The sequence below is a fragment of the Aulonocara stuartgranti genome, assembly GCF_965226115.1.
Source record: "Aulonocara stuartgranti genome assembly, chromosome: 15".
NCBI classification, from domain to species: domain Eukaryota; kingdom Metazoa; phylum Chordata; class Actinopteri; order Cichliformes; family Cichlidae; genus Aulonocara; species Aulonocara stuartgranti.
The window spans coordinates 30,562,793-30,576,852 of NC_138951.1; the positions used below are offsets into that span (position 1 = coordinate 30,562,793).

The window sequence follows — 14,060 nt, forward strand, 5'->3', positions numbered from 1 at the left end:
AAAGCTGGAGTGAGTGTTTAATGCAGGCACACAAACGCAAGGATGACTTCAAAGTGAGCCTTTAATTGTTGAAATTACCAGTACATTCACAAAATCCAAACAATAGAAATAAGGAGCCTGGGGGCAAGTCCAAAGAGAATAAGCAAAGCTGCACATGAAGGAAAACAGGAGTATACAAACCTCTTGTTGAAAGACAAAATAGAAACTATGATATTTGATAATATGTTGGTTTCTAAAATTATAGTTTTGTGAAATGAGCAGCTGGAAAGATGTCGTGGATATGCTGAACCTTCTTCCTTGTACAGACCCCGGCTCTGAGGTAGGATGGCAGCTGCAGAACGGTCTCAAACATGATGTGCTCTCCCCCATGAGTGGCACTGGGGATGATGTTGTTGGAGAATGCTCCTAATGTAACAGTGGATGGTGTCCTGGGGATCTTTTTCCAGATCTGGATTAGGGTGTCACTGAGCTCCTTGAGCTCTCTAAGGTGCAAATGTCCAACAGCCTAAGCCACCAATAAATCAGTCATGCGGGATGACGTTCTCCACATAAAAAACAAACTACATGTGTTTTGTTCCTTCATAGATCAACTTTGATCTGTAAATCGTGAATTGATTGTAATTTATTTTTCAGTATCTCTGTACCTATTGTTCTTTTCTTTGCTGGCTCCCTGCTACTGAGTTGTCTTCTTGTAAATATTCAGGAATATTCATTCATTTTTCAGTTGTAGTCAAAGTGCCTTTTTTTCTAACTAACTACAAACATGTGTATTTGGGTCTTCCCTGTCAACATTTTCATCAGTAATACAAATGCTGAAAGTTAAGTTTATCATAGTTTAATCCAAGGTTATTATCGTTAACGAAAACTAGAAGTAAAAAAACATTTTCGTTAACTGAAATAAAAAATAAAAACAAAAAAAAGGAAAACTAACTAAAATTAACTGAATTTATAGCAAAAATGTGTTTAGTTTTCATTGATGTGTGCGTGTCATACAATAGTCAAGGGTGAAAATGAAGTTTAGTTTCCAGATTTTTTTCTTGCCGTCTCATTATGCCAGCAGGTAGCAGTACGTTAGTCGAGTCGTCTGTGTTGCTGCTCCGTCCACGCGCAGAATCATGTCGGGAGATAGCGCCAGAGTCCAATTTGGGATTACTTTGAATATGACTGTGTTTTGGATAAAGCAAGTGTCTTGTAGTGGAAAGAGACAAATTATGAGGGACATTTCTAAAGGGAAAAAAAATCCCACAAACCTTAAAGTGCACTTGAAAAGCTCACACAAGAAGGCTTGAGCTCCCTTACCTTGAGAAGGTAAGGGAGCACACTCAACCCTCATCCCCAGAAACAGAAGCCAGAAAACAGAAGCTAACCCCAGGCAAGGCAGCGTGATGCATCCTGAGACAACAGGACGGGGATATCTACATAACTCTGAGTCAATTGCCTTCAAAAAGTTTATCAATTCACTTGAACCAAAATTACGAACACCCGGTGCTGCAAGAGTTAATAGTCTCATTGGGGCCAAGATATACATTTTATAGTTGCCTGGTAAGGGCAGCATGGCACGGTGGTTAGCACTGTTGCCGCACAGCAAGAAGGTCCTGAGTTCAATTCCACCATCAGGCCGGGGTCTTTCTGTGTGGAGTTTGCATGTTCTCCCCGTGTTTGCGTGGGTTCCCTCTGGGTACTCCGGCTTCCTCCCACCGTCCAAAGACATGCAACTTGTGGGGATAGGTTAATTGGATAATCCAAATTGCCACTATGTGTGAATGTGCGAGTGAATGCGAATGGTTGTCTGTTCCTGTGTGTTGGCCCTGCGACAGACTGGCGACCTGTCCAGGGTGTACCCCGCCTCTTGCCCTATGACAGCTGGGATAGGCTCCAGCGCTCCCCGCGACCCTGAAAAGGATAAGCGGAAGCGAATGGATGGATAGTTGCCTGGTATCAATGGTTGTTTGTCTGCCTGTATGTATTTATTTAAAGAACCCATAGGTGGAAATGTGAGTTGTCTGTCTCTGCGTGTTAGCCCTGCGACAGATAGGCGACCTGTGTAGGGTGCAGGGTATGGTAGCTGGAATAGCAACATACCCAAAAAATAAGCAGAAGAGAATGACTGATATGACGAAACTGGGATTTTGTTACACTTAATTTTTGCAAACACAACTAAAACTATAACTGAAACTAATCAAAACTAAACTGAAACTAAGGATTTTCAAAAAAATAAAAACTAAACTAAACTAGCAAACAATTGGTAAAAACGAATTAAAACTGATATAAAATTGAAAATCTGAAGTCAAAACTAAATAAAAATAAAAACTAATGAAAATTGCAAAACTATTAAAACCCTGGTATAAGTACACGTGCTCGCCCAAAATATGAAGATCTTTATTAAAGGTCCGTCCATTTTTCTTCTGCGTATTCTGTTAGCAGAGCTGCTCTGTGCAGCGTTATGGCATAATCATTTTAAGGGAGAATAAAAAGTCGACACACATATCTCATTCCTGACGGAGGACTCTACCACTACACTTCTCCAGTCCATTCACAGAGTCGTTGCATGGTAAGACATGGATAGGAAGTGGGCGGAGCCTTTTACCGTCATTTTATTACGACGCAAAGTACAAACACCTGTGGACACACAATCCAACATATTCAATTCAAGGTGGCAAGAGTCCAACCCAGGTGTCATTGGGCAACAACAGGGCACAGGTTTCACGTCTGTCACCAGGTTGACACAAAGAAAGACAACTATACACACTCATATTCACAAATTAGAGTCACATTCCTTTGGGAAGAAGAGGAACGCACAGAGAGAGCCCAGCTACTCACATCTGCACAGATAGACTCCAGGTTAGCAGATTCAAATCCAGGATCTTCTTGCTCTGAGGCAACAGTGCCAACCACTGCTCCCCTAAAGAGTGAACTTAAAAAATACAGCAGGAATATTCAGAAATGTTTTATGTTAATAGATAACTGATGGCTGCCTTTCGTCAGAAGGAACTTTTTAAAAAAATATGCAAACTTTGCCTTACTTAAGATGACCGAGTTAGGGCGAGTAATTCACTGTAGTCGTAGTGACGTTATTGTTTTTTCAGGAAACTCTACGTTTAGTTTTTTGTGCTTTTACGTCCATATAACGTTTGACGTTTTAATTTTGAAGGTCGAAAACGGAAGTTCAAAACTTTTCGCCCCTAGCTGGTTTGCATACGCAACGTGCGCTGTGACAAACTTCCGTCATGAATTGGACTACAAATGTCCCCAGATCGTGTAGTTATTTTCCCAGTCCGATGGATTCTGTGAGCAGCCTTTCTCTGAACCACGGCCACATTTAGGAAAAGTTGAGCATAAATGCGACTTACACCAGGTTTGTGTCAAAAGCTGTTTCAGTGTCGTTTCAGCAACTGTGTTCATCAAGTTTTGCGAAGACGATGCGTTTACAGTTTGAACCAGAGTGAGAGAAGCCAGCCAGCCGGCTTGAAATTCAAACTTAAGGATGCGTCGGTTGTCGTTAACGTCACCACTACCGCGTACAAACGTACACTAGCGTTTAGTTTAGTTATCTTGCCTAACATTAAGGTTCCTACGAACAAAGGAGCTGTTCTTCTCATCTTTGAAACGTTAGCATCTTGTACGTGTGGACTTGAGTGTCGCATTTTGCCTTTAACAGATTATAGTTGGGCGAGGCTCCGTCTAATCTGTGGAGAAACAACTTCAGCTGAGAGGTGCTAGTCACACTTGTCAACTACGTATGTTTCGCTGAATGTGACAACATGTTTTAAACTGTGCACGTGTCGTAAATATAGTATCACTCTTATATAAAGCAGTGTCCAGATGGCACTACATATGTTCTTGGGTATTTTTCATAGATTGTATACAACATAGGTGTTGTGCCCGGGCCATCTGACAATGGAACTAGCACCAAGATGGTATTTTAAGGCCAGCTATTAAAGTTTAGGTATTTATGTCCAGATAATCTGGATAGTAAAAAATGCAAATGCATATAAAATATCTGTTTAACAAGTGTAATGATTCTAGTACGTAATAGAGACCTTATGGCTTGTAATATGCCACTTCAAAAAGGTCACTGTAGTGTTTTCCAGGCTCAAAATGAGCACTTCAGTCCGCATGAACAGTGGTTCGGGTAATAAGTCTGCGTGACATTATTCCATTCTATGTCCTGCTATTTCTGGCCCTTTGGGAAAAACAAAAATTTTATTTTTCAGGGAGTAAATCAAACCTCAGTCTGTATCAGAACAAAGAATAACCAGAAAAAAGAATTTAAGGCAAAAAGTAAAGAAGAAAGCAGTAATACTAAAACCAGTGGATCTTTACAATTTGTTAGTTTTACAGTAGCTTCATGTTTTTGTGTTGAAGCACAACAGGGCACCTGTCTCCTCTTTTCACTGTCTGTTTATACATTAGTTTGCATTTAATTAATCTCTGACTCGTTTTCACACTGTGTCTTTTGTCTTACCTCCTTATCCATCACCCCCAACTACTTTCAATAGATTACTGCCCCTGCTTGGGCCTACAGGAGGTTTCTTTCTGTTAAAAGGGAGTTTTTACCTCCCGTTGTCACCAAGTGCTTGCTCATAAGGCGGTCCTCTGAATGTTGAGGTTTCTCTGTATTTTTGTTAGGGTCTTTACCTTGAGGTGATTGCTGTTAGGACTTGACACTATATAAACAAAATTGAATTGAATATTTAAATTTATTTTTTACAATGGCAGGAAACTAGACCTTGTTAGAAAAATGGTACTTGATGTAGAAACTGCCTGCATTTCTAGTAGGAACACGGGTAGTTCCTCAAATGGTCCTGAGAAAATGTTCTACTGATTACACCAGGTGAATGCAAGCTTTTTGTTTTTTGGTAAGATTTTTAAAACTTCAATCTCTGTCTGCGCTGTAGTTATTCAACACTCCTTATTTCACTGTCAGCAGCATGCCCATTTTGACCAGTCAGCGTTATAAGTTTTTGTGAACCTGTTGTCTGTTTCCACAGCGGTATGAGTCTACGGGAAATTAGTGAGAATCTGAAACTGGCTCGTGAATATGCCTTGCTGGGAAACTACAGCTCAGCCAGTGTTCTCTATCATGGGCTGCTTGAACAAATCAAAAAATATGTGTACACGTTGCGAGACAGCAGTTTCCAGCAGAGGTGGCAGCAGGTAAATGTAGTGCTGATCTTTTATCTGATCATATGAGGAGCCGGTACCAATTTTTCTTATGCATGCACCTGTGGTTGTTTCTCAGCTGTGGCAGGAAATCATCGAAGAGAATCAACAAGTTCAGGACATAATGTCAACTCTGGGGAACTTTCAGTTGGACACAGCTCCTGTTAAACCCAGTAACCATGATGATTTTGAAATGAGACCTTTGCATGTGGAACAGAGGTACTGCACTGGCTATTTACATACACGTATTATTTTCTGCTTATTCGTTGCTTAGGAAATTTCATATGCTACAAATTCCGATGCTTCGTGAACACATATCTGCTTCTGGTGCAATTCTGCAGTTTTCTGAACTGCAATTGTTGAATAAGCCAAGAACAATAGTCATGATGTAGTCATATGATTGAGATCAGTGAACCTCTGTAAGCCTCTGTGAGCTTGATTTGTTCCTGCTCTGCCCTCCAGAAAGATGGCTGGTAAACCTCAAACTGTGTATTTTTAACTGTCAGAGATGCACTTCTTGAAAAATTCACCTTTTTATTTTTTTTAACTTTTGCAACATAGTTTATATTATGTTGCTTGTATGCTTGTAACATATTTTTGGCCACATGCTCCATTTTGAACAACATTAGTAATTTTTAAAAATGTATATATTTATTTTATCAAAGCCAGAAATTTCCTTTTTGGGATGAGAGCAGCTATCTGCCACAAGCAGATTATGGCAGATAGCTACTCCACCTTAAGCTTGGTTCTGTCAGAGGTCTCTTCCTGTTAAAAGGAAGTTATTCTACCACACCATCTCTGACTACTACTCACAGAGGATCATGTGATTTGTATGGTTGTCTAAGAAGCTTGGAAAGAAAAGCGTCTGGACTTCTTTAAGTTTCTTGAAGATTTTTCACCTCTCATCTCATCAGCTTCTCTGTTAAGAAGCTTAAAGAAGTCCAGACTCTTTCTTTCCAAGCTCCTTAGATTGCGATGACCTAGATGACTGAGAACCTTTACATATTCTTGTGATTCTTTCTCTAATATTGTGTGATTTTATTTATACCGATGCTATACACAATAAATAGCACTCCACCCACCCAGTTCAAGTGAGTTTTAAGTTATCTGGTAATTAGCAGACTGTATATTTGTAACACAGATATCTGCACATCAGTGCTGTCTTATAAAATACTGGAATTTCACTCAGCAAAACTGAAGCACAAACGTCTTTGATAGCAGATACCACAAAGGACGCCGTCTTATTTGGCTACAGCTGCCTCTAACCATTTCACCCACCATACAGATTTTAGTTTTTTAAGAGGAAAATTATGCAAAGAGACCAAATCTGTTTTTGTACAGTCTGTAAACATGTCTGTGCCAAAAAAAAAGCCCAACAAAAAACTGTAACGTTGGCTGTTTAATGGGACTGTTTTTGGCATTTAGGGGCTTTTTTCATTCGCAGAGGTTGCCTTGACTCAAAATGAGAAGCAGATTGGACTGAGAGTCTGGCTTCTAGTGCAAATGATGATGCTTAAAAAAACATGCTAGCTTATTATCATCATCACCGAGGACACTCTCACAAGAGATGCTTGATCTCACGAGTTTTACGTCCTGGTTAAATAAATGTTTGTTTTTGTTTAGAGGGGAAAAAAAAGAGTAGCATTAACTTCAAATGCAGGACTGTGTCTCAGCCTTTTTTTTCCCCCCTTTGGCTTTTTGACTGTGTGCTGTGGCAGTTTGGTCTGGTCTTGCTAGTTTTAAATGAAAGATTATGATATTAAGCTCTTTAGTTGGCTATTGGCCGATAGAATAATCGGAGTGGTGTCAGATCAGTAATATTTAAGGGGGGAAAAAAACGATCAATCATACGGTTCTGTCTGGTTTGTGCTCCAAGCACTAAGGCAAAAGCTGATTCACAAAGAATGTAAATGTTTCAATGATTTAACACCTGTTGACATTAAGGGGTTGCAGTTGATAGTCTTATCCCTGTTTTCTTCACAGACATTCTCCCTGTCCTGTCAGACGTCCTACCAACCCCTACAAAGACAGCAAACCTGCAAACAACCGCCTGAGTGTGGCTGTGAAGGCCCAGCAGAGACACCTGCCCCGAGGGGCCAACGGCGACAGAAGCAGACCTTCCAAGGGCAAAGAAAAGAAGGAACCAAAGGAGGCTGCTGGCAAAGCAAAGGACGATAAGGTGAGCGATATGTTGATGGTTCCAAGTTGCAGCACACATAGTCACAGCCTTCTCTATTATACCACATAACAAAAAGTCACAAAGTATTGCTGATCAAACAGTATCACATGCGGTCTGTTTACTCACTACCTAGCCTGTCATTCCAGTTTGGGTTTTTTTCCCCGAGGGATTTGTTCAAGGAACTGGGAAGGGTTATTTTATTTGTATTTACTTATTTATGGTCTGCCTCTCAGAATAAATCAGATGTCCAGGAGAAAGAAGCAAAGAGGTTTGATGGGGCAGGATATGATAAAGACCTCGTGGAAGCTCTGGAGAGGGATATTATATCTCAAAATCCAAATATTAAATGGTAGGTGAACGTTTCAGATGCCTTGAATGACTAAGCTGTAGTCTTTGAGCTTTCCTCCGTTAGACAAACTGTAGTTTTTGGTATGTCTGCTTTGGCTTCACTTAATGGCCTTTTTGTCCTGTAGAGGTTTATCTATCTTTCTTGGCATGAACACCAGCCTCCCTGAGAGTTTTCACATCTGACATCAGTCTAAACTGTTTTTATAGGGATGACATCGCAGACTTGGAAGATGCAAAAAAACTGCTGAAAGAAGCAGTTGTGTTGCCGATGTGGATGCCAGCGTTTTTTAAAGGAATAAGACGACCCTGGAAGGTAGTGTGCAAGCACAAGTTTGTGTCATCACTTGTATCACATGCGTCCTGTTACATAGATGTTATTTTCTTCTTTAGGGTGTGCTTATGGTGGGACCTCCTGGCACCGGGAAAACACTTCTGGCTAAAGCAGTTGCTACTGAATGTAGAACCACATTCTTCAATGTCTCCTCATCAACTCTGACCTCCAAGTACAGAGGAGAGTCTGAGAAACTAGTTCGCCTTCTCTTTGAAATGGTAAGTTCAGTTTTTGTCAGTTTTGTGTTTGTTGGTGTGCTTGAATGTTCTGAACTTAGTTTCTGTTGTCTGTAGTAGTATTTCCTTTAATTTTTCAGGACTGTAAGTTAGTTTTGGAGCCCTCTAGTGGATGGAAATCACCTAACACACCTTTATTTCTGAGAGTGAATTCATCACTCATTAATAAATAATCATTAACTGAATAAAACGTGCTTTCATATTAAGTTAAGCCATTTTTGTGAACCAATTATAACAATCTTTGTGTAAAGTTAAACAATTTCTTAGTATTAAAAATAATGCACTTTTTTTTTTGTCCTTGATCTGAGTCATTGCATGTGTCCCCGTACAGGCACGTTTTTATGCTCCCACCACGATTTTCATTGATGAAATTGACTCAATGTGCAGCCGCAGAGGAACCTCAGAGGAGCATGAAGCTAGCAGGAGAGTAAAGGCAGAGCTACTTGTGCAAATGGATGGTATAGAACTTTTGTCTATTTCCATTCATGCTAGATATATTTACCTTTTGATGGAGGCAGGTTTTTTTTCTCTTCTTGTTGTTGTTTTTACGCAGGTGTTGGTGGAGCATCAGAGAACGACGACCCATCAAAGATGGTGATGGTCCTGGCTGCAACCAACTTTCCATGGGACATTGATGAGGCTCTGAGGAGGCGCCTGGAGAAGCGGATCTACATTCCTCTTCCTTCAAGTACAATTGTTGTTTTACTGATTTCCACATTGTTGGCAATGAAATGCAATTATTGAAAATGAAAACTGCCAACAACTCTAAACTCTGAAAAGTGTTGCATGTTTCAATAACTAATAACAGATCATAACAGATTGGATCATAACTGCTCGACTTGGTGACAAGCATCAGCTGCTCAGCCTCCACATTCCTCACATTCCACTGATTTGAAGCACAGTGCACACAGCTGACAGCACATGCAGCTTTTTTTAAAGCTACTTTCTGTTCTATGGAAACATTTATAACCATGCCAGAAGGCTGCCTGGTTCAGTGTCTGCTTTGTGTTAATTAAACTTGACAAATGTTGATTTAGAAATGTACAACATGGAATTACAGTCCCAACATAAATATTCTCAAGGAGGGCTAAATTGCTAACGATGCTGAGTAAATGATGACCTTCTGTCTTCGTGTAAATATTGCTGATGAAATGACCATTTACTGAAACAGAAAGCATGCTCTAGTTGCTGTTGGCCCTCTGTTTGCAGCTAAGGGGCGAGTGGAGCTGCTCAAGATTAACCTGAGGGAGCTGGAGCTGGCCAGCGACGTGGACTTGGACAAGATTGCTGAGCAGATGGAGGGTTACTCAGGAGCTGACATCACTAACGTGTGCAGGTCAGGGCATATTTCAAAATGAAGTTTCAAGAATACACTACGCATAACTTCCAGATAACTGCTGATATTTACTGATGGCCCTGGTAGTTAAATGAACTGTAGTCTTGGTATTTGCAGTACCATATTTTCTGCACTATAAGGTGCACTTAAACTCCTTGAATTTTCTGAAAAATCAACAGTGCGCCTAATAATCCGGTTTGCTTATGTATGAATTCTGGTTGTGCTTACTGACCTCGAACCGATTTTATGTGGTACACTGCGCTCAAAAATCTGTCAAAAAACATTTTAGTACAACTTTGGTAAGCTACGAAGCTGCACCGCTTGATGGATTGTTGGAGCATTACGGCTGCCGTAGTCAGGAGCCTCGCGGAGTAATCCAGGGTCAAAAACTCCGTCTGTTTCAGGTCCCAGAGTCAAACGAACACTGCAGGATCACTGAGAGTTAAAAACTGTCTAAATTCTTTCATCTTTAATAAAAGGATCAGCGTTGCTGCTTCACCAGGTGTAACAATTAAGTTTAACATCCAGGCATCCATGAAAATAGAATTTAGTCAATTTAATGGAGTTCGCAGGAAGTTAGCTCGCTAGTTTCCACCTAAACGTGATATACCATGACTGAGAGATTTCTGAAAAAATTTAAACGTACAGCTCTGTTATCACTTCCAACATAAATGAAGACAGAAAACTAAACAGGAGTGACTTTTGTAGGGTTACTGAAGTTGGACTATCTGGTATATAATGATGTGCTACTTGATCCCTAGCGATACAGCTATGTTAGCGTAACATAAACACAGTGAAGCTGGAGGATGAACACTAACTATTTTCCACTTGATAAAAGTTAACAAATGCAATAGCATGGCAGGATGCTGTAAACGGACTAAACTTCAGTCAGGAGAACAACTGAGATAATCAGTCCAAGATACGAGGTTAGTCCTTAATATACTGCAACAACATGGGAATAGAGCAGCTGCCAGAGAATTCAACGTTAATGAATGGAGGAAGCAAGAAGAATAAATTGAGTAGTTTGACTTATCTGCCTGTTTTGTATCGCTTAATGCACCTTATGCATGAAAACAGACCCGTTCATCGACAGTGCGCCTTACAATCCGGTGCGCCTTATGGTCTGAAAAATATGGTACTTTGCTACATAAGATGTCTTGCAATTTGTCCGTGTTAGCAGTAAAACTAGTTTTTGCTAACACTAACCAGATGAGAGAGGGAGAGAGAGTGAATCGTGATCACTCTGCTGATGCTCACGAAGCTCCTGTTTGTTAGCTAATAATAAATTAGCGGCTAACGTGGACAAATTGTTGCTTCCTCGCTAATTCTAGGTTTCTTGTGTTCTAGACTGGCTAGCACATTCCTATGTGAAACCACATCATTTTGTGAGCTTGTGTTAAAGTCTGTTGTGCTGGTAGCCATATGTGTTTGATGTTAGTTATTAGTGGACTGTTACGGTACTCTTTGGCTGTGTTGCTTGCTTTATAACACTTTCTTGGGGACTAAGAGAGATGCTGATGCAAGGGACTCTGCAACAAGAATAATCTCCACAGCTGGGTGCAATTTTGCAGTATGATAATGCACGCTGAAAACATTCATGAGTTTGGTTTCAATTTAACCTAACATTCCCACCTAAAGGTTTGTATGTGAGGAACAGTATTAAGTGAAATCTGACAAATCGTTGTTGTGTGTCGCGTAGGGACGCATCTCTGATGGCCATGAGGCGAAGGATCGAAGGCCTCACTCCAGAGGAGATCCGCAACATTTCCCGGGATGAGATGCACATGCCCACCACCATGGAGGACTTTGAGTCCGCTCTGAGGAAAGTGTCCAAATCAGTTTCTGCAGCTGACCTGGAAAAGTATGAAAAGTGGATCGAAGAGTTTGGCTCCTGCTGATGAAACTTTAAGTGTGCAGCTTAGTGTAAGGTTTTCTTGGAGAAATGTGTCAGCTCTGGTGTATCGAGCTGCAAGTACATTTCTGAATCAGCCGGCAGGTTTATTACAAAAGTAATTGCACTTGAAAAGTGGTAACTCTTGTACATGTTGTTGCTATGCAAACCTTTTCATCTCAGTGAGTGTCGAAAGAAGAACAACTCGGAGCTGATTGTTGATACAATTCATTTTTGGACTTAATCATTTTAGTTGACTGGTCCTGAACATGTTGCCAAAATGTTAGACAAATCGGATATAGCTATTAGAAAAACTGACAAAACGTCGGCATTTCCTGAAATACACTAATAGTAAAAGGCCAAACATGTTATATTATTAGTTTATCCTCAGTGTCGTTTTATTGTCTTTGTGCTGGTGTATCTGTTGGATACAGAACCAGCCAATCAAATGTTGTTCCCTTTATTGTTGTTCTTTTCACTTTTCACTTGATTTTATTTTAAACCGTATGGATCTATAACACTTTTTCTTATAAACATTAAACTAAGAAGCCATTTCTATATTGCGATACGTGCAAGTTTATTTATTGCTCACTATATCTGCTTAAAAAAATCTACACACAGATGAGTTCACACATTTAATTGCAACCAAAACAAACCTGTCCAACTTCCCCTGTATCCTGCAAGCTCTGTTTCAGGTTTTTTATGCTTGGATCTGTATGTTACTGAGAGGGGGTGTCCTTAATAGAGTCCCGATCAAAAGTTTAAGACCACTTGAAAAATGGTAATAAATAAATAAATCATATTTTGCATGGTTGGATCTTAACAAGGTTCCAGGTAGAGCTTCACCCTCCAACAAGAAGAAATGAGAGTGAGACAAAACATTTTTTTGAGCATGGAATTTATTGAAAAAAATGCTTAAACTGAAACAGGCTGTTTTACAGCTGATCAAAAGTTTAGGACCACATGGCGCAAAAGAAAAAAAAAGAAAAAAGATTTTTTTGTTGTTTGTTTGTTTTGCCATTTTACAAGTTGTCTTAAACTTTTGATCTGGACTGAGTCTGTCACTCACACAGCTATGGCTCCACCTGCTGTTCAAACCTCCATGAGCTGTAGCTGGGTTAAAGGGAGTGGGGAGGGAGACTAATTTAAGACAGCGTGTTTCAGATTGCTGAACTGAGCTCTTCCACAGTCTGAGGTACAGCCTGGTGGTGTTGGATAGACTGAAACCCGGGCTTACTGGGCTTAAGCCCGGGTTGTTTTTTCAGAAGCCCGGGGTCTTTTGGAGTGTAATTTTTTTTTTCATAGTTAGATGCCTGACTGACAACTGTATAAAGCGAAAAACTACACACAATATTCGAAGCACATAGTGCACACTGTGGGAATTTACGACTGTGCATAAATCCCCCTAATATTGGTATGATCCGAGCTCAGGCAGTAAGCGGGGCGGGGCAGCTGCTGCGCTGTTGGAGAAACGGAGCTAGGCAGACAGAGGAGAACTGAAGTTTGACCAGGTACCAAAGCAAAGCATTCGTACTGTACAAATAATGTAAATATGACGGTGTATCACGAAAGATTGATATCAAACTGATCACTTGACCCATATTATGTTACTCGCTCTTCAAGTGAATCAACAAATGGCAAAATGAAAAGCCGAACAACAACAATGCTGTTTCTTTAGAGAGTCTCAGCTTACATGTGTGTTTATTTCATATTTTCAGTTGTTACCCTCCACGGCTAAATAAATCGGTTTCAGTAATGTACTGATATACAAGAATGGACATAAGGAGCGTCTTTCAAAGAAAAAACTCTGGTAGTATTTTATATATTATGCTTTGTATGTTGTTCAGTATATTTCTATGCAAAACAAGAGGAACTTCAATACACAGCAGTATATTCACAGTTTAAACCAGATATTTACATACACTTTATGGAAAACACAACATTTTTTTACTGTATAACATCAATTTAGAGTGAACTTGTTTTGTTTTGGATAAATAAATATTGAAATATCTTTTGAATTAGTTAAATGTCAGAATAAAGAGAGACAGAGCTGTCTATTTTTATCACTTTCATCAAATTTAGGAGTACATGTACACTAAGTTTATTGTTAATTAATAAGAAAACTCCAGACGATTCCATTCTGAGCTGAAGAAGCTTCTGATGGGTTAGTAGAGTCCATGTGAGTAAATTGGTGGCACACCTGTGGATGCATATAAGGCAAAACACAGAGCCTGTTTCTTTGAAATGGGAAAATCAAGAGATGTCAACCAAACACCAGAAAAAGAACTGTGGAGCTCCATAAGTGTGGCTCAAGTTTGAATACAATTTGGTGCCATTTACAATTAAGAAATACAGATAGTTTCTCTCTTTACTCTTAAAGTTAACAAATATGTTTCTTATATTTATCAATCTAAAAAAATAAACATTTAGTCTGATTTGATGTTACAATTAAAAAAGTGTTTGTGTTTTGATCTGAAGAGTACATAAATATCTGGTTTCAACTGTATATTTGATTAGCACAAAGAGGGAGAGAGAGAATGAGGACAGAACAGAGATGGAACAAGAGCAGGTGAGAC

At 39.8% G+C, this 14,060-nt stretch overlaps 2 protein-coding genes across 2 annotated transcripts in view; both read left to right on the forward strand.

Annotated features, from left to right (window-relative positions):
• The window catches only part of LOC309689130 (putative ribonuclease ZC3H12D), a 184,528-nt gene that overhangs the window by 119,422 nt on the left and 51,046 nt on the right, over positions 1–14,060 (forward strand). The gene's annotated exons all lie outside the window — the stretch shown is intronic.
• On the forward strand, positions 3,173–12,042 carry katna1 (katanin p60 (ATPase containing) subunit A 1). Its single transcript, XM_082505562.1, has 11 exons — positions 3,173–3,355; positions 4,992–5,157; positions 5,243–5,382; positions 7,147–7,342; positions 7,576–7,691; positions 7,898–8,003; positions 8,081–8,239; positions 8,589–8,715; positions 8,811–8,945; positions 9,467–9,593; positions 11,293–12,042. The coding sequence occupies exons 2-11, from the start codon at positions 4,996–4,998 to the stop codon at positions 11,489–11,491; spliced, it is 1,467 nt and encodes a 488-aa protein (XP_082361688.1). The 5' UTR covers positions 3,173–3,355; positions 4,992–4,995; the 3' UTR covers positions 11,492–12,042.